The sequence below is a fragment of the Manduca sexta genome, chromosome 23 (assembly GCF_014839805.1).
Source record: "Manduca sexta isolate Smith_Timp_Sample1 chromosome 23, JHU_Msex_v1.0, whole genome shotgun sequence".
Lineage (NCBI taxonomy): Eukaryota > Metazoa > Arthropoda > Insecta > Lepidoptera > Sphingidae > Manduca > Manduca sexta.
Window position 1 is genome coordinate 7,044,674 of NC_051137.1, and position 22,680 is coordinate 7,067,353.

The window sequence follows — 22,680 nt, forward strand, 5'->3', positions numbered from 1 at the left end:
AAATAGAGGCTTGTTCTAATTATAGTGAAATCTAAGTCTAAGATAGCTGGCGAAAAGTTGGTGTGTTATACCTCTACCTACCCCTAAAAAGCGAGTGAGGCATGCTATGATTTTTTTTTAGTAATTTTTTACCGAGACCAAAAAAGAAAGAACATTCTTAACCCGACGCAATTATAAGGTGTATTTATTTATTTCTTATAATTATTAGGTTATAGATACGTGTTATGTTGGTGGTAGGATACCTATTTGTATTCGCTATGATTGTGATCCCACCTCATTGTACCTGAATACCCCAGTGTAGCCATGTAAGTTTGTCGTGTTCTAGGATCAGTTACTGTTAACGTAGTGGTTATATTCTCTTTGAGTTACTGTATATTTGGGTCTAAACATGCCACTATAATTGAGTCGAATGACGAAAGGTTTATCGACGAAAAAATTATCTCTTATCTGTCGACACTTTATCTAGTCCCTACTTCACTTACCATCAGGTGCAGTGGGGTCATGTTTCTTGCAGTATAAAGATAAATAAATATTTAATTATATGACCTCTTATATATTCATCATTTTAATTTTGAGGCTTGGGATATTTTTAATTCAATTTACTTATTGCTAATATCGAAGTAATTTTATTGCTCGCTGCGTAATTCCAATTATATCATTAGAAACTATGATATGCAGTGACAGCTCATCTGAATCATAATTTTAATCTGATGAATAAAATCGCCATCTAGTCCAGCCATTTATTTTTACTCGATAGGGCCGTGTGGATAAGAAAATGATGCCCAGTACACGTACCAGGATGAGCCCCAAACTAAATCCTTAGCGTTTCAAATATCTTTTGACATCCTCCCTGATGAAATTCTTGTGCGCTTGGTCCCCACACCAAATGCACGCCCATGCACGGGGACATATTTGCCGTGACCCTAGGCACACAGTTCAGTGTATATACCTCATTGTCTCTAAATACACATTGAGGCCTATAAGGGTTCACGAACATTTCCCCTTCCTCTCCCTTCTATCTATCCAGAGAGTGCCCCTTCTCCTTCCTCTTCTCTTTCTTCAATCTATCTCCTCCCTTCTTCCCGGGCCCTGAGACCGGATAGCTGTGGGACGCCAGCGTACCGTCCGCTGGCACCCTCGGTGATAACGGTAGGGCCCACCAAATCTTCCTAAGGACTGCCCCCCTAAACCGGGGGATCGCCTGCACCCCGTTAGCAACGTACCCCCGGTGATAACCATGGCAGGTCTCCAAAAAAAAAATAGAAAAACTTTTGACACAATGTCTTCACAATAATTGTTTTAGCACTACATACCTGCTCACATGTAAAATCCCATAAATCACTTTATTAAGAAAGGCTTCATCTTTAGTGGATATTAACATTAAAACAAGAATATATCGTGCCTTTTTTCACTACGCTATGAGATAATTAAAGAAAAGGTACGTATCTTATGTTTTTTTGTTTTTATAATAAGCTTGTAATTTGTAACCATTGAAATTGTAAATTCGGTCATTTACGATAAAAAAATATTATTTTGTTCGGTTTCAGTATTCAGGATTATTTTTCCATCAGGATCGCTTTACATTCATCCCTTGTTTTACTCCCCTTATTTTTTTATTAATCCCCTTAATTTGAAATAGATTTGCTTACCGTACTTTCTTACGTCATTAATTCTCAGTAACTATTAAATAGTTATATTATACCATAGTAGTTAGTATCTTACAGTAAGTATATTACGGGGGTTCGTATTGTGTGTAAAATTAAAACTGCAGATTCATAAACGCATTTGCGTTTAATTATTATTTCAAAGAAATATTTACAAAATAAAAAAGTGTAACATTAAGATTAACAAAAGCACAATTATTAATCTATTGTGAGACATAAAGAAATGCATTTCATTACAAAGAGTATAAGGAATATTATTGTAGAAGAGCAAAACCTAAGCATGATAATACCTACTTATAATACGTTAACATTGTTGCCAATATATATTTATTTAAGGCGTCACAAAGGAAATTGGTTCATTTACATTAAATAACAGAGTTAGGTGAAAGACCACATACTTACTAGCTATTGATTTTGGGCATGAATATGGTAAGACAATAAAGTTTAAAATTAGGAAGTTGTTTGTAGTGTTTGTACAACATCAATTGAAAATTAAATTTATTACAATGTACATACTGTAAAAAATGGTCAATTATCTACTGTAATAAAATTAATATTAAAGTATATCTTATTCAAATATAAAATGCATTATATTAATGTTTAAATCTGTAGTGATTGAATGGAAGATATCGGTGTATAGATATTATTAAATAAATTACATAATTCGGTGATATTGTTAATACAATAATACATCGTTAAAAAACCTTATATAAAATAATCTGAACGTCGTATTACAGCCGCGGAAGGTGATGCGCCTAGATAAAAATGCAACGTAAGTAAGTAGGTATAGTACTTAGGTCCATGAGTTAAGAAACATGTAACACTTTTAAATGTATCAAATTTGTTTTATACTTAGAAATCTATAAAATTAATCGTAAAAGGAGTAGCACAGCATTTATGTAAAAAGTCCAGCATTATGAATAGGTACCTACGCATACATTCACAACATACACATATATCAAACATGTAAAATTATTAATTTTTACGCATGATTTATAATTCTAACACTAAATACACAGGTTTAGGTAAAGTACCTTTAAGTCGAATAACATCAGTTATATTATAATTATTATGTATTTCAACAATTTATTTTCATTATTTTAAGAACAGTCTCTTAGGGTAACTTGGACGTCAAGACGGCGGAAAATGTCGTTCATTCCAGCGTCGTGTTCTGATAGGACCTAGTATAGTTTATTCTTTACCTATCTTTGCATAAAATATTATTATGTAAAATAGGGATCTTCCATACGTTCACTGCGTTATGAATACTACATATTATATATGTAGGTTAATATAAAAGGCAACATTCATATAATTTCAATACAAACATACAAATAGATTCATCACACATTCAGATGTACCTAATTGAAGTTTTAAAGATATATAATATATATATATTTGAATAATATTCCTATCTAATTCCTTCCCTGATGGATTTTAGTAATTGGTCCGACAAAGGAAAATATTCTAAATACGTTAATGATTATAATATTTTGTCAAGTTGTACAGGCATTATTATTGTTAAGGTACTGTTTAGATATGCCTATTAAAATAGGAAATAAATGGCCTACTCATTAATGCTATTTTTTTATACCAAATAAAATGCCAAGCTTATATTTAATAAGTAATATTTATTAGAAAGAAGAGTAAATTATTTTTACTGTTAAATATTCTGGGTTTTTTACCTACTTTCAACTTGGTAGGGTTTGTTATAAATAGCAATATAAAGCCATTATACCCTTTTATATATAGTCAAGTGATATGTTTTAGCAATTATACCAATATATACATTACATGACATGTATTTTAATAGCTTTAGAAAAAAGGTCACAACAGTACAATAGAGGATTTCTAACACTACCTACTTACAAAGGTACTCTTTAAGACACTTTGTAGGATTAGAGAATAAATTACATGTAAGTGGTATTTCAAATAATGCTGAACTTTTTCTATGGCTGTATATAATTGTCGTAACAAAATATTACTTATTGTTCTAGCGTCTAAAATTATTAAATAATTTATAACTAAAAGGTAACTTCCAACATTCCATTTGACGTGTTTTGTGACGCCAATAATCACACTCTGTCGCGCGATACGATTCGACCTCAGTTGATGGAACTGGGATCAACATTGACCAGCACCGATCAATCGAGTCTTGACGCGCGATACTAACATTCACATTCGTACAAAAAGGACATTAAATGCCTATTTTTTAATAAGTAAAATGTCCTATATTATAATCTATAAGCCCGTCTGTATACGGGTTGTCATTTTATATTACTAAGTCTTGTGACTAGATTTTTCTTATCTAAATAATACGTAAGTAAATAACATAGGAATATTTGTACGACAAGATGCCATTGATCACGAGCGGTAACTCAAATGCAGACTACTAAATACACAACATTACACGATTAAATGAAATCACACCCAAATACATATTCCTAAATGTTCTCAATAAATTAATCTTAGCTTAGTATTTATGCGGTATGATTGTCATTGTGTATAGGTACTTAAAATTAATCTCATATAATTAGCACGAACCGATTCCGTGGGAGATCGCGTCCTGTAAAATTTTTAATTAGTCTCTAGAAAAATATTTTTTATACTAAACACTTACAAAAATAACGGAGTCGGCTCTAAAGACGAAAGGAGAATGTGTGTCGAAGGCGGAAAAGGTCCTCGAGAAATTCTAACATATCTTAGAAGGGTAGGCTGGCGCGGAACATGTTCTCGATGAGAGGCGGCGCTGGTACGAGGTCTTCTAGTTTTAGGTAGAAGATGCGCTGCAGGCCTTGCACGGACAAGGAGCGCAGCTCTGGCAGAGCGCCGAGCACGCGGCTGAAGTGCGGAGCGCTGCTGACGCCACCGCCGGGGCCGCTGCTGCTGCCCGGCATGTGTGCTCGTAAACATCCAATAATTTTCATCTGCAGTTGTTCTACACGATGAGGTTCTTTTAAACCATGTCTCTCTGTTAACAATAAAAAAAATGTTATGTTACGTTTGGAGCACAATGTAGCGAGCGATCAATTGTCATAGCATTTAATGTGTAAAATGTATCTACCTAATTTTGTACGAGTTGTTATTCGTAACAGCAAAAAGGGCAAATGTTAAATAAAATTGTGTTTTTTTTTTATTTATTTTTGAGTAAATAGTATCTTGTAATTTTTTTATATTGTAGATACGTAATAACTTTGTGAGCACATAATATTATTATCTTTTAATCAAATCAGTAAAATAGTTTAGTAACATATATTATAGTATTACAGTCATTTTTTGCGTACCTACAATATCTATTGAACATGTACTTATTAGGTAAAGGTGGGTTAAGTTAAAAAAAAACCAACCTGTAATAAGTGTCAGCGCGCAGAGACATGCGAATGTGGAGATATCGATGTCCATGGAGTGCAAAGTATTGCTGAAGTCCAACACAGCATGCAGCCAATCTCCGAAGGAGCGCTGGCATTGTCGTTTGTCGAGTACGAGGCCGTTGCAGAAAGTCAGTTTCGTATCTTCGGGGCGTGTGCGGTAGGCTAATCGCAATACAAACAGCTCTAAACGTGCTGACGCAAATAATTGCTCGCGATCTTCTACGCACAATTCACCATAACCGGGTACTTTCTCAGCAAACACCTTGATCATGTCAATTGATGTTGTTAAAAGAGAATAAAATTGTTGAATCACTTCTAAATCTGACATCGGTGGTTCCATAGTGTTCGGCTCGCGATACTGGGAGTAGTCGAGGTTGGCAAAATCTGGCGATGTATCCACATGAGCTCTGACAAGAGCTGTTATAAGTGATATTGGTGGACTCGGAGGTGATTCTTGAGGACATTTTGGTTTAGATGGCAGTCGGCCACGTCTTCCTTTTAGTGAATCCGTTCTTACCACCTCTTTAACCATTCCAACTGCAAGACATTTTTGAAATCGACAAAATTGACATCTATTCCGCCTCCTTTTGTCCACTGGGCAAGATTTTTCGGCTAAACAAACATATTTCGAACCTTTTTGAACAGTTCTCTTGAAGAATCCTTTGCATCCCTCACAAGTCCGTACACCATAATGTTGGCAAGCGGCGGTGTCGCCACAAACAGCACAAAGTTGGCTTGGTGACGATGGAGCGGCTCGTGGTCCGCTGCCTTCTGGCGGAGCTACCCCGGGTGAACTGGACGCCGAACTGGGCGCCGACGCTTGCATGCAGTGGACTCTACCGCCATGTACTTTCGGGCTATCATTAGAACTACTAGATTCCGATCTCTGCACGGGTAATGATGATCGTCGTTGTCTGGCTGCTTGTTCACTAGTCACATGAAGATCCACGGAGCTCGGGTAAGATGGCAGCGAATAAGAATCTTGATTTGGCGTTACACCACCGGTGTCGAAGGTAGGACTGCACGGTTGAGGTGGTGCGTAGTAAGTAGATGGAACATAAGGAATAGTCGGCTGATGATATTGGTATAGCAGTTGAGTTGAGGCGTGGCCTTGATGAGAGTATGCGCTAACGTTGTAACAGTCTTCATCCATTTTAATACCGAATTCTGCCATTTCTTGTTTTGGGTAACGAACTGAATACGTTTCTTCGAAGCTTGGTAACGCTGGGCCGAGCGTCGGCGAAGAGGCTTCACTCAAGGGAGTGGCGCGATGCGACTTGATCTCAGGAGCGACGGGAGCGTGGAATTCAACGTCAGGAAACGGATCAAGATTTTCTTCTAAGATTTCAGAAGAATCTTCTTGATATTGCGGTGACAGTAGATCAGTAAAGGACGAACCGTAGTTGCTCTGCAATAGAAATGAAATGATAATCGATATTGGAGGCGTCGCAATGGTAGGCGGTGGTTTGTCGACTGGGGCGGCCGTGACAAGCCAATAGCGGCCTCATTTAGATCGCATAGATATAGGTATGATTGTTTTAAAAATCGAATCACCGCCCGTTTTATAATTATACCAGGTGTTCTAATACTTTATTTATTACCTATGATAATTAAAAGGTGTTAAAATCGATTCGCCATTAAAGTTTCTTTAAATGAAAGCACTTATTTATATCGCTTCAAATATTGAAATAAAAAATATTTATTACATGATATATGGACATGGCAAAAAAATTATAACATGACAATAAATAATATATTCCTTACGTGTGTCTGCAGCAGTAGCATGCTGGAGGAGTTGGTTGTGAAAGCGCTTGGCGAGCGCGACCCTATGGCGCTCGGCCCTGTAACAATCGTAAAAATATTACGTTAGACATTACACACCATAACACAATATTTTAATTAATAATATGTATTTTATTTATATTTGAAGGATAAATTTTACGTTGTTACGCTTGAAAACTCGAACAGAAGGGTAGATAGCGATGGTTATACGGTACATATGGAATCGACAGTAGAATCCTTTGAACTATCACGCTATTCTAGCCTTGCATTATTTATATTTACCCTCGGCGAACATACTTTGATTCTTTCTTCACTACACACGTAATTTACTAATCGATATATTGTGTTCTCGCTATTGCTTTGGATAGTGCCGGAGGGTTGGCGTCCCTCTAATAAAGTGACGATATCAAAGAAAGTTCTTCTATTTATACGGCAGTTTTGTCGACCAAATATTGGCGTTTTGAATACATTGTATCACGGTGCTTGATTCGCCACGCCCAGAAAATTGAATCCTATGTATACACGTCGGTGGGCTACAATATCGTAATGGTACAACAATAAACAATATAGTACACTAATTTGAACTATATTACTATTGCTTTAAGTCCATGTTTGACTAGTTGCTTGGTGGTAGAATTTTTAGGGCGAAAAAGCGATGGTTCCCTCGGGAGGTTATGAAATCAGTGGCATTTGCAATTTCTATTATGCATAGAACCATTAATTTCGGCCTTATTAAGCTATAAACAAAACAACAGCTTTTGTTATTTATAGATGTACCAGTTGAAACAATTTTATAAAACATTATACTTTTATATAATTTTTCGTTTAAAAACCGTTCTAAGTAATGCCATACAGCATTTATTAATAATATTATGACTTTTATATTAGGACTGTTTTATCGTTGTACTACTGCCTTCGTTAAACATATTTTTAAGATAAAGAGTGTTCAAAGAATACAAAGGACGCACTTTGAAAGAAAAGAAGACTTTGACTTGAAAGTATGGCAATTTTACCTAAATGCACTCTAAACGTAATAGTGGAAGTGGGTAGAAATATTAACGATTGAACAGGAAATATTAGCAAAATTACACATATAAAATAATAATTAGATTGTAAGTATTATAATTATTATTCTTTACGATGAATACGATAAGACACTTCTTTATAATTCAAAAACACCAAGGTCAAATCTAATATTCCGATTATTCGCGGTGTATAAATGGTATTCTTTTCTTAGTAATAATATTTAATTCATTATATGTAAACATAAATATATAAACTTCACATCGCAAAACTCTGGAAGTAGTGACAAATAATCGATGTTTTTTATCGTCCCTACATTGGGATCTTCCTAAATTGTGATTTTGTTTTATGACAACCTATAATAGAAATGTGAAAGTAATTCTGTCAGTATGTTACACTTTTACGGCTGAACAACTGAATCGATTTCGCTGAAATGAAGTATGAAGATATTTTGAGACCTTGGGAAGGACATAGGTTGTTTTTATCTCGTGTAAACTTTTCACGCAGGTGGAGCCGCGAGCAAAAACTAGTAATGTATAAAAGATAACCATCGTGTTATGTCATTTCTCTACATTAGGCTGTGTCCAAAAATCGTAGCCGTACGCTGAAGAGAGCCCGAGCATGAGCAAAAACACCATTATCTGTGTATTTCTTTATTTGCAATATGTGGTGCTACGTTACGCCCTGATCCACTGCGCACTCCCGTAAAAACAGCCAATCATTGAGTACAGTTACAAGGTACGTTACGCGTAGTGTCAACGGTAATAGCACGAATGGCCAGAATGATACGTGACATGAGCCAATCAATACGAAATTGTTTGTTTTCAAAGGAATTTCTATTACGTTCCTTGTTCGGGAAACGTTAATAATTGCAACTATGCACTTACGAAGTTGTTGACTTGATATAGTTTAGAATGTGTCCTGCACTTTAAATTTATCGAGTTCGTTTTCAAATATGTTGAATCCGTTACCCAGTCCACACTGAGAGTTATGCTTTATCTTTTTATCCTTTTATACGCGGTAATGTTGGAGTTCGGCTCGGTTCTGAAGTTACGATGTCTGGATGCATTAAATTAGCATTCTTATTTTTAGTATCATTATTAAGTTTCAATTAGTTATAAAACATAAATATAAACAAAGCTCATTGTTTCCAAAATCTGTATAGGTAAAGCTTCATTAGTTTCTTCTTCCTTCGTTAATCTTAACTCTAAAGGGATAGAAGCTTAAAAAATTTAACGTAACAGAAGGCAAATTTTTTTAAACGATTAGTCTAAATAAAAATACATAATCAACTTAAAGTATTAATGAAAGTTTCCTTTTTTGTCCAAAAAGTCACTTAAAGAGACGAAAAATTGAGAACGTTAATGGCAGACAGACAATCATATAAACATAACAATTAGGATGACCTTGACCTTGAAAGTTTTGAATAAAAAGTATTATCACCATATTCTATTTTACAATATAATTAATATATGATATGTTTTAGGTTAAACAAATTTATTGAATATTGTTGTTATCGCCTCGGTTCTTTAGCAGCTAAATAGATTTGGAGGACAAGAGTCGACTTGGGTTCCATTCCCGTGTAACCCCTAAATTTTTTTCTTGAGTTCATGTCAAAGGATTACAATTTAGTTAGCTGTTAAATTTGAAAAATATAAGTAAGTTGCCCAGCGTGAGTTTAATTTTGTGCGAAATATGCCGCAAACTTTATAATTATGTCTTTGTAACATCCGGGATAACGTTGTGAGTTTATTAAAATAATTAAAATTAATTTAAGCTAAAAAACTATATCTTAATTTATACATCACTCAGTGTTATAGATGAGATTAAGTATAGACAATTTCTATTAAAAAATCGATTGGCAAGGCAAACAAGAAGTCAAATTTATTAATTTATGCTGACAAAGGAGCTATACATATAATCTACAATTTTTTCTTTGACAAAGGAATCTAGACACAAGCATTATTCTATGTATTCTTACAATGAATTAAATACATACAGCCTCCAATTTTACATTACATAATATTTCGTACCTAAGTATTTATAGTTATTTATAAGTCTTATTTTAGATATTATTCTTTGATTTGACTCGTGCTTTTAATGGTAGCACTCCTAGCGTACGAACCGTTATATTCTTGTCGATTTCCATGCCTTCTTACCAAATCTGTTAGCAAAGCATGTGCAACGAAAATGTAAAACACGTATGTCTAGCTGCCTTTTGTGGCATCTGCCGATATGATTATTGTGATCGTTCCTAAGGTGGAAAGGAAATTGGCGTTGCTAGACTAAATATTATCGATCAATATCGTCTGTGATCTAAGGCCCTACCCTTAGAGAGCTATCTTAATTTCACACTATTTTAGTTAAATCGGTTCACCGGTTTGAATATAATCATTTTTTTTTAATAAATAAGTATAACTTCAATGAAATAATATGAGCAAACTGAAATGAATTTGTTTAAAATGGTTCTTAGAATTTTATTATAGCTAACCTACATAATGTCAACAATTTTCGTTTATGAATTAGAATAGAACAACATCTACCGTCGGATAGTGATTTAATATATTTTTTATCTAAATCTACTTAAATAACCAGTTGCATAAAACCTACAGTAGGTATGTAATGTGCAGTCTAGAATAATTTTAACATTAAGCACCTAGGGTTTTATTCTTTCACTTTGATGATTCTTTGGGCTTATCCAAAAATGAACTTGAACTGTAATTAATTATTTGAAACATGGAGTGAGGAGTCCGTTTATCCCAGGAATATCTATAGCTCACCTTCCAGGCTGGCTAATTATAGTTTGGACATAAAACTTTATAAAAAAAATATGTTTTTATAAATGTTAGATAAAAATATGTTCATACCAGATGAACCACACAAGTTTATTTCACTACTGGAAATTAGTTCGACTTTTAAAACTCCATGCAAAGAGGGACGTTACTTCGCAAGAAGAATTATAAAATGCTTCGCACAATTATTTTAAATGTTTTAATATGTATGGAATCAAATCAACTAAGATTTATTTATAAGTTGTTAAGATTTGTGGCCGATTTTATAACATATAAATAATTAGTTTGACTCGTTATAATTTTGTCTAAAATTAGTATCAATTATCACACCAGGAAGTTCATTAGAAGCGTAAGATATCCAGATTTAATACAAACGCCCATAGTTTAAATAAATATTTGTCATGGTATGTAGTCAAACATGCCGTCTCTTGCGTCGCAAGCGGCTCCTAGGCCGCTGCGCCGCGAAGGTCGTCGCATAAACACATTCTATATAGCTTTTTATGCTCAATTATTATTTTTATACATCACTAGGTCCACACATACATATATACGTTTACATAGTGTGAAATACTTTACAATCGCGTACACAGATCTAGCTCCAAACGAGATTAACCTGTGGAAATAGTGAGTTGTTTTCCGCAGGGTACCTATAACATTCATACTTTAAAAGTATTCGTAGCCTCTACAAATGAAAACATATCCATTATAGATATTATTTTGCAATATCTAAGGGTAACCATTATATTTTTTACAATCAATTTATCGTTGGATAATTTTGCCTGAAGGCTATTTACGGGATAGTTGCAAGCTAAGCTTTAAAGCTCTTTGTTATCTTTGCTAAACCGTTAACTCGCGATGTAATTTATTTTCCAAGCTCTTGAGTTTTATTTAATTAAGATTAGTTGTAATCATCTTTAATTTTACATTTTACTGAATTGTATTATTAAATGCTTTATTTATTTTTACTTCACACGGTTCGGCCGTTGGGTAAGAATATTCACGTGAAGAGTAGTGGCGAGCAAAAGCTACCACTCATATTTTTTTTTATCTGTATATTTATAACATAATATCATAATATGTATAACTTTGTATAATATAATACTGTACCGTTATAATTTCATAATAAGTTATAGCGTATAATAATGATCAATACAATTAGCCAACGTTACAAAAGTTAAAAACAATTACCTACAGTACCACTTCCAAGTAAAATATGAATGGTAATAAAATTAAAAATACCTCCTCGGAGCGGACTTTACACTGCTGATATTTTTTTACTTTTATTGTGATAGCGTCTCTTAGGCATTCCTTCGGCTCAATAACGAATATTCAGCCCTTTATTGTATGAAAAAGATTTACAACTTGTATTTTAAAATTGATAACAGTACTTTTAGCATACTATTACTGCTTACATTATAAATATAATGAACAAAAAGAGACAGTTAGTTGATAAGTGAATTAATTATTCGAATTGCATATCATAATTAGTTGTTTAAAACTATTTGTAATTACTTATGTATAAATAAACTGTTTTAGACGCTTTGGGTTTCAGGTATTGGAGATAATGTTTAGTAGCGGCTTGTTTCTCACACAATCACAAAAGCGATTTCATTATAAAGGTGGTCGATAATAATACACAACTATATTTCTATGAAGTTATAGTAATTTGTATTAATAGATTGTAAATCTATCTAGTTAACTAATCAATAATATGGTAATTACTAAGAAGATTCATCAAATTATGTTAAGATGTATTGATAACGTAATGTAATGCTCTTAGGCAGGCTTCTGTGACTATAAATGAATGACAATTATTTCATTTTTTTAATTAAATTAAAAAATAAAATACTTTAATTATCACGTAGGCGAACAAAGTTGCACTTATGATACGTCAAAACAAAGAATAAGAATAATAATTATTTCTAAACAACTATTAAAATTACTTATATAACTATGGACATTTTAAATTAGGGATAAAATTTATACAAAAGACAAGGTACAAACCGAAGTAACCAGCTCGGCTGGCAAGTAGGGGGAAATAAAAGGGGAACGCGTGGCGATCCTCACCGGCGAGGACATGAGCCCTAACCTAGCTAACCTACCAGGCTAATTTAATTCTTAGGCCTAATAGTTTTACATCTTTGGTGTGAAGTTACGATAACAATTACTTATATTAATATAAAATTATTAATTATTTAGCTTGTTTGAATAATTTAACTACTAGGCCGACAACTTAATTATTCTTAAAATGGCACAAAGTTGTAGTCAATTGAGTGTTCTAGTTTTCTAAATTTAAAATGCTCTGTTTTCTAGTTTTCTAAGATTAATTGCAATATGTTTTATTTTCAATATGTTTTAACTAGTAACGAGCTAATCGCGGCTCCCCTCGCGTTCACGCCTATTCTCGAAATAAATAGTATTATATAGCACTCAGGTTTAATGTAGTCACCTATTAGTAAAAGAATTTACAAAATTGATAGTAAATTTTGAGAAGTTACTTAGTTTCATACTATTTTAACGTCTAAGAACGTCTTTCTAAAAATCCCTTCGTAGTGCTCATTTATTTCATTAAAGGAATCTTACGTTTATCGATCCGACAGCCCATCGGTTTTATCTTTTACCTGTACGCATTTTATATAGACTATTTAGATAAATTGTTCTCCTTAAAATTAAATTGTATTTTATTAATACTTAATAATAAGTAAAATGCAATAAAGAACTGAATAATGTATACGTGCTCGATGAGATTTAATGCCCTCAGGAAATAAAAAATTGAAAATTCACCATACTTTTAAAACATCTACCGAGTATTATAATTAAAACTAGTTAATTATAATTATTTCTTATGTTTAAGCGAATGTTAGGCATTGTAATTATCTGTAATCTATATATACGACTATCACTTGGGATAATAAGTCGGATCAAACAACTGAGAGACGTAATTATGTCATAGATAAGTAAGTCTCAATCGTTTCAGATAAATGTTCTTTGAAGGAAAGTATCCGTGACAGATAAACAGAACTAGAGTTGAGGATGTGTTTACGGTTTAGTGCGGAATGTAAAACAGTACAAGTCACTATGCGCATTTTGCACAGGACGTAACATGTATTTCAAATTAATAAACAATTTTTATAAGTGTGCTTAAGATCCCAATTAAATATCTACAAATTAATAAACATTTTTTTAAAAGTATGCATAAGATCCTAATTAAATATGTAATTGTTCAGTTATCTAGTCCCCAGTGCACCACAGGGTGCACTTTAACACGGATCACAAATAAGCAACTTAATTTATCAGAGTGAAATACTGAAAATTTTATTTGCTTTCCCTATTGATTTTTACTAACGCTAAGTTTTTACATTAAACTAAAAGAACACAGAAACTTTGTTACAATAATAATATTCTTCCTAAAAAAACAATTTCAATAAACAAACAAGGACAGAAAAATTGTTATACGATCGAACAGTTGAAGAAACTCTACTACTTTAAGTTAACTAACGCCATCTACTATTTGTAACATTTCACAAGAACCTTTTAGCGCCGAAACCCTCTACTTTACAATACCGCACGGTTCCACCCCGCTAAAACGTTCTTACTTTAAACGATAGATGGCAAGATGGTAGTGTTTGTGTGGTTTATCGATTACCGTGCTTGTACGTATTAACTACGCTTAACACAAGAACTACGTAAGCAGACGTAAGTGAGTCGCGTTTACGAGCTTTTTCATTGTGTGACGTTTTCACTCATAACGGTTTTACGTAAGCAAACCGCGTATACATAATACGGTGACGAAATGTTTTTTCGTAGTTCCCTGAATAATTAAACAATAAAATGCAACAAATATTCCAAGATCAACCATCTATTCGTGGACATAACTTTATTTCGTAATGCTTTTTATGACTTTAAGTTAAGTTAAAGTCTGACATAATGTATTTGTTTGATTATGTGTGTTTAGACAATAATTTATAAAAGTTTACATACTTTTTTACTGTGTATAAAAGTCTTATTACAACACTACACTCTCATAAATGAGTTCTTGAGGTATTGTAAACAGATGGGATGGCCCAAGGCCCAGGGCCCAATCTAGCCTTATTGGGGTTGGTTGTTCCTGTAGATATTTGCACGTTTCCATTTATTTTGCAGAATATAGATATTATCTAAACCTACGTGGCAGATAGAATTATTTAAAGTTCATTTATTATAGAGTTTTCTTTACTTTGTGTCCATTGGAGATATATGACAGATAATGAAGAGTTTTTACAATAAATATTATTCATTGAAAAATCATTCATCACAAAGTGAGATATAGAAATATATTAAAAAAACTATTTCATATAATAGTATATTCTATTCTGCGGTAGTAGTCGGTAGGATACTTCAAATGAAAGCGCTTAGACATGGGGCGAGGGGAGAGCTGAGGAAGCGTGCGTGTGACGTCACAGTTGTTGACGTCACGCCAGCCTCGCCACCGCCGCGGCGTTGCTACCCGAATGTTTCTCCCTATTTCCATCCTAATTTCGTAACGGATCTTTGGATTTACTCGCAACCTTACTTAAAACAACTAAACTTTCTTTATGAAGTAGCCATTTATTTTTTACACAACACCACGTATATTTAAACCAAATATTGGCGATTACTTAAGTAATCAAACATTGTTTTATGTCTTATCTATACTTTATATTTACATAGCGGTCTTATTGTGTAAACTTTATTAGTTTAGCTATGTTATAATACAGCAATTTATACATTCTACAAGGAACGTGTCACATCACAATTTGTTGCAGACAAAACTTATTTCCGCTATTAAGTATTTCTTTTTCTAGATTTACTAGCGTAGCCATTTTTCACCTAACCAGCCATAACATTAAATTCATTTTTAAGTCAATTGGTGTTATTTGACAACTACTATTATTGACCACTCGCGCTCTTTTCATGGAAAAGTATTTTTTAAATATGAAATACCACAGATTGACTAAACTGATACTTGTATTCGGTGATCGCATCGAATACAAGTATCAGTTTAGTTAAGTGGCACTTGATTACTATATAATAGGGAAAAAGGATAGTTGTTAGTTTGAAGGGTTTAGATAACTTTACGTCCAAACTTATAATATCCGTGGCTGATTAGATATCATAAGTATAGAAACTTCCTTGTGACTAAATTTGTAGACAATGAACAAAGTATTTTACGACATTGATAACGAAACTAACGTATTTATACATATGTAAGACATATATTGTTCATTTTTGATGGAAATAAGACGAATTAAATATTATGAAGATTATATTATGAGAATAGTTCCTTGATTCGTATTTAATTATGATTTCACAGTAGTTATAAAACATTAGTGAGAAAAATTAATTGAATTTGGCTATCTATATCACATATTATGGAATATAAATAATGCCAGTTAAATATAAAATCGTTAACTTATCTGTGCTAGACATGCTGATTGATCAAAGCAGTGCGGTAACATGTAGAGCTTTTTCCTTTAAGTCTTGGATTGTGTTACTACTGTTTATGGGCAGGCGTGGCGCTCACCGTCAAGAGGGCGACTTGCGCGTCTCGTCATTCACTTGCTAGCCATAAAGTCTTGACATTTAGATACCTAAGCGAATATGTGACATTTTGCAACATAACACAGATTAAAATGATATACTGTCATTATTTACATTTTTATTGGGCTATTTTATGGATTTGTCTATTAAGGATATCGTTAGTGGTCAAATATCCTTAAATATCTATCTATTATGAATGTTATGTTCCCATATTTTTTAATGCTGACGATCACAAAAGTTGTATATTTTTTATGTATGCATACGGTTCCAAGTTAGAGGAAGTCTGTAGACGGTCGGGCGGCAAGCAAGGTCGTCCTTGAAACGGAGCGCGCGGATCGATGCGTGACGTAACGCGGCTAGTGACGTCACGGGCGATGCAGAGGCCGAGGCCACTGGCTGCCGGCTGTCGGCTGCCGCCGGTAGCACCTGACGTCGTCGCCCGCCCTTATCTACAACCGCTTTCATACCTCCCTCATGCAAATATTTTTAGATACCGTGACGTAATCTCGCTTTTATGAAGAAAACGATTATGTCCTAACACAAACGATTGGTACCAACAGCTTATTAATATCTAAGATTACTTGGTAAGCATTTAAGTTTTCCATATTCATATGCATACTATAATTTTAAACGAGATGCTGAATCCGATTAACAGAATCTCTATGATCTTTCATCAGATTTTCTAATCTGAACGAATCAACCGATAAAAAAAAATGAATAATCTCTGGGAACAAGGATACATTTTATTACTTTTTCACAAGGAAAATGACGAGCACATGGGTGGCGCCGCTTACAAAAAATGTTAGTAGGTATTTATATTTTAATATGTAAAAGTAAAAGATCTCTCGCATAATATGGTTACTATGTTACGATATTTAGGGTATACAGATTCAAGATATAATTGACTTTATGGTATAGTTTCCTTTAGTTTTGTAACCATCTGCTAAGCGGGGATTACTCTAAGAACCGCACGGGTCAATGGCACTTTTGCGCAGGCGGCGCCGTGAGCAAAAGTTATATTTGTGTATTTAGATTGTGACTTGTTAATAACTTTTTATGTCGATACCTGCCACAACTGTAATAAAAAATAAGAGAAACTTTAAACATATAAGTTATTAACTTGCCAGTATTCATTTAAAGTATTTTTGTACATTCACTTGCAATAAAAATTAATTGTCAATAAGATGTACGAAAAACTATTCTGTATCATTAAACGAAATGAATCTATACTGTGTCTACAAGAATAAAAGTGAAAGTTCGTTGCCGTTTACCGGAAAGGTAGTTCAAAGCTACACTTCTCTATTAATTTACGATACCTGTAATCTAATCAATATTTTTATGACATGTTGTAAACGATTTTTTGCTTATTGAACTTAACCATTAAAGTGCATCTAATAGCAGATCTAATGAACGATACACACTACGGCAGTATAGAGTTTGCGACAGCAATTTGCACAGGCTCACATCACATCTCCGGTGCAACGTCTGCCGGTTGCGACAACCGATTGGGCAAATAGCTGCGGCAGGCAGTTTCGGCTGATGCCATCGGCTTCGGACTCGATCCACATAAACATCCCACATTTATACTCAGTATTACCTAACATGCCCCGAAACAAATTCGTAGATAATTTTGCACACTACACAAAAACACTTTTCACGTGTGAAATATTCACGAGAGGCGGAATATTACGATTATGACACTAGTGATATGTTCGTCGGCTATAATATATGCAGAGTAGAAACGGCATGGATCATCTTCGACTGGTCGCGGTCGTGTCGAAATGTATTTCACCATTACTTGTTTGTGTTCTACCTAAATACTTATTAAACTATCGCGCAATCACCAAAATATTCCTTTAAGCCGTGTGATGTACTTACGATATCGTTTTGTATTATGCTGTTAATTAATTATTCTTTTGAATATACTTTATCCACTAGTTGTAAAAACATCTATTTTTAGGCGGCAAAACTTGTAATTCAACTTTTCCGTATGTTGTACCATTGAAGAACGAAGCAGAAAAATATCCTTTTTATCGTAATGTAATCTTTTATTGATTATTTTTATTGAGAAACAAAGGTAAGTAGTTATGAAGTAGGTTTTATGTTATAGTAACTTACGTTTCCTAAGTTTCAAGTTAATTTTAAGAAAAAGATAATTTTTTTTGTGTTTTATTAGTTATTTAAATTAAGTTTCGGATCATTTGATAGTCAATAAAAAGGTTGAACTGACACAATAAAATAATAAATAAAAATCTAGGATCAGGATGTAAGTAAAATATAATAAGCGTAAAAAATGATAAAATAAATAAAATAAAAAATAGGTACGTACGTTTGTGTTGGAATTGTCTAAGGCCGCAGTGTTGGCTGGAGGGCGTCAGCAACGCACCTCGCATTCTAGCCGATGGCCATCATCACGACAGTTCCACACAGTCTACAATACACCCAGAGGTTCTACACAACGAAAGCGAAAATAAACACAGAAGTAGTGGATCGCGTATCGTTGTACGGGCGCTGACCTGGCGCAGGCTTTTCGGGTTCCAGCGAGGTGGCGCGCGGCTCCAGGGTCAGACTGAGGCACGCGCCGGAGAGACCCAGTTCGCTTAGCAGGATCCTCATGCGGTCTAGCACATTCCACTCACTGCACGCGCACTCACTCACTCAGTCAGTTAGTTGCGTGTAGGTAGATCGCGAGAGGGCGCGCGGAGGCAGGTACGCGCTGGCGAACGGGCGGTGCGTTACTGAGGCCGCCGCCGCCGAGGCTGGTGGCTATATCGCGCCGCCTGACGTCACCACGGCGACGTCACGGATGCGACGTCATTAACGGTACCTCCCACGGACCGCCCGCCGCCCGCCGGCCTCCGCGGCCGCCCGCCCGAGCCTGCGCTAACGGCATCGCTAGTACGGAACGGAGCTTTCATACGCCCGCGCCCGTGCTTGTGACCGAACGCCATGCCGTTCCTGACAGTTGTCTGCACAGCTTTTCAATAACTTCAAATACTTATTACAAAATCTTTCTAATATCATTTACTTACAGTTCCATCATTTAAAAATCAAAATGAAACGGTGTGCAACATTTACAAAACTTAACATCTATTATGAATGAGATGAAAAAGCTCTATAATATTCCTGTATTACTACGTTTCCGATATAGCCATAGGGATATAATAAATTGGTGAATATCTACTTTAAGTGAGATTTATATTTGATATGAGATGTGGTAGGTAATGGGATGTACGATTAGGTCAAGCGTAATCATGAAAAAGGCGGCAATACCGATACCAGAAAAAAAGTAAAATTCAGCTTATACTTTTCAGGATCATCTTATTATTCTTCTTACTAATATTATAAGTGCAAAACTTTGTGAAAATGTTGGGGCGTTTGGAAGTTTGTATGTTTGTTAGAACTAAACGCAGAAACAGATAAACTGATTTGGAAAAAAATTGGCACTGGAATAGACTATGCCCAGGAAACACAGACTAATATTTATTTCAGTATTTTATTTCTGTAGTAAATAACTGAATTTTAGAATTCGCGAGCAACAACTAGTTTAGTAGAAAATAGAAAAACTGACTTGAGTCAGTAATTTATAGATGTGCTATCAACCTTGAAGTCGATGAACAGGCATTAGATTAGGGTTGTGATTGGGTCATCAGAAATTTTACGCATTATACGAAATACAGCATTAAGCTCATGTTTCATGTTCGCTTCATATTTTTTTTCTGTATGGGGCCCAGTCAAGCCTTCTCTTTCAAGTTGAAGACATGTATGTCTAGGAAGAGACTCTAGCACTTCTGTCTAGGTCAAAAGATCTTACACTGATTGGGTGTTTCATATTTAATACAGAGATACTTTTAAGTATTTATAATCAGTCAAATAAAATAGTTTCGAATATAGTCATGATAATATTTTATAAGTAACTCACGTATTTGTATTTTTTTTTAGTTTTGTTCATTGAAATAGTGCGTGGAAGTTTGACTGGTCGGAACGACTCTGATAAATTGAACAAAATTTGCTTTAAAGTTAATCATAAAAAAATCAGAACTTAAAAAAAACTATAAAGTTTTATTTTAATTTTCTGTAAAACATATTTTACGTTTATCTTGAATACATAATTTTTTATCGTCATATAAAATATGTATGGCAAAATTAGTTTATTTCTACAAGATTGGTCTTCTGAATGTGATGATTTAATTTAATATACAGATAATAAACACAATCGTAAAAGGTAATATTGTTTGGTTATTGGTTATATAAGATATAAAATAAGTCCAAGTATACAATCATAATTCAATTATAGATGTCCTTGACGGGTTTTGGTGCGACGTAAGTCGTGCAACCCAACTTTGCCGAACTTATATCCAACCCATGATGTGTTAGACGACGAGCTTATTGTTGTAACTGGCATACATTCTAATCCCGAGCACCAGAAGTTTGTTTTTTTTCAGGGTCTAATTATTTCATCGCTTTAGTACACTACGACTAGGCCAATGAGATCGTATACTATTCTTCATACTCTACTCACTCTACTCTACTTATTCACTCATAGTTAAGACAAGTTTTATAAATCTAAATGTGTTTTCTGATTAGACGAGACATGCACAGTCACGGGTAAAATCTAGTTCATATAAAAGTGCATGAGTGACGCTGGCACTGGGCGTGCGGCGGCGCGTCGTCCACGGAGACGCATCCTATGTTCCCATTCGGCGCAGACTGTGCAACGTTTCCGCATTGATTGTAAACTACGTCACACGCGGACACTCGGAGTGCTGTTCATCACTTATTGCTGACACAGAACGGTGTGTTTACTTTAAATAATCATTTCGCGCGTCTAATTATTGATGCTAGACTACTTAAAGTGTAAATTATTGGTGATATATTTAATAATATGTGTATTATATGGAAATTTGTTGTTAATTAGCATTATAATTGACAGTTTATTTATCTCGTAATATGGTTTTGCATAATCTATTACTTCTTATTAGTGAGTATTATTAGTTGTTGTAAAATAAAGAAAACTGGACAAGTTCAAATCGTTTGGAGATCTAGTGTTCTGACTAAACATTCTGAAGCTCTTTATTATTATTTACAAGTGTTTTTAATACCTTTACGTCAATCAAGCCAAATATTATTATTAATTGTAATTTTCAATCTGAATCTAATTCTAAGTTTATATCTTTTCCCTAAGTGTGGGGTACCATTTCGATATGAGCCACTGTATATTATATATATTTATATTAATAACTTAATGCAGGCTCGCAGGTGTTTATAATCTCTGCAAGAAGATGAAGGCAATATGTAGGTATCACTTTGAAAGGATCCTTTAAGCCGCGGCGGTGCCAAAAATAATCCTTTGGTTTTCTTTTAAAACCGATACCTTTAAATAGAGGTGTATTTTTAACATCAATAACTTGAAAATATATTGTGAGATATAAGTAACAGAAATTCGATCTTTTTTCAGTATTGCAGTAAAAATAGAAACCTAGCGTTTATCGACTTCTTTTGCAAATAGACAAATCTGTTTAGAGTGCCAATAACAATATATTGTTAGATATAAGTACGTTTTATTTTGACTTATCTCATTTTTTTTTTACCTAAATAGTCTTAAGCTAGAATCAAGCGTCTACGGTTACTTTCCATTGGGGCGTGACGCATTAGAATTACGGAGAAGAAAATAGATAGCTCGTTTATTTGTTAATATTTTGTACGTCAATATTGATATATAATATTTATGTATGAATGAATTAGAGTGGACTCCATAACAAAGTAATCTCTTTTGATCCTATATGAGAGTTCCTATAATCGTTAAATATAAAGAGAAAAATGTTAAAACAATGTGAATATTATAAACCTAAGTATACTTAACGAATACATTAAGGGATTAAGTAAATTAAGTTAATAAAACACATTATTTTCGTTGTCATGATATACGCTGAAGGTAATTTATTCTTTGTTCCATTTTATTAATATAATAAATATAGGGTGGAAATTTACCGATGAAGCGTTCGAATCAGTTTTTTTTAATTTTCTCTTCAAAACGCAGTGCATATGGCTTTGCGCGCAGGGGTTGGTACTTACCACTTTGTGTCCGCATACACAGCGGTGCATGTGTGTATTTGCGGCTGTTAAGATTGGTCGCATGCCCCAGTACTATTTTGCTCACAGAACGGGCAAGCGTCCAGTTATTCTAATTTTACCTATAATCGATGCCGTCGCATCGTCGACTCATCGACAAAAGACTTGCCCATCTGTCAAAGATGTGATGTGGTAATAGAACATAACATAAGGTAAACCAGGACAATTTCATTTGGTCGAACCGTAGTCTTTCAATTGTTTTATTAGCCGTATAAAAGACGTATGTTGTGACGACGGCTAAAGATAACAGTTATTGTGTCTGTGTTATAAATAAATATTATGTACCGGAAAATACCACAACAGCTTTTCTCCGTTTTGAATCAACGTCTATCATATATTTATTTAAAATTTATATTA

The 22,680-nt window shown here is 34.1% G+C and overlaps 1 protein-coding gene across 1 annotated transcript; it reads right to left on the reverse strand.

Moving 5' to 3' along the window:
• Positions 1–1,772: 1,772 nt before the first annotated feature.
• Positions 1,773–18,919, reverse strand: LOC115449389 (probable nuclear hormone receptor HR38). Its single transcript, XM_030177194.2, has 4 exons — positions 18,521–18,919; positions 6,800–6,876; positions 5,012–6,443; positions 1,773–4,635 (listed from the first exon to the last, which is right to left on the reverse strand). Exons 1-4 carry the CDS (start codon positions 18,582–18,584, stop codon positions 4,367–4,369), a joined length of 1,842 nt encoding a protein of 613 aa, XP_030033054.2. The 5' UTR covers positions 18,585–18,919; the 3' UTR covers positions 1,773–4,366.
• Between the last annotated feature and the right edge of the window lie 3,761 nt (positions 18,920–22,680).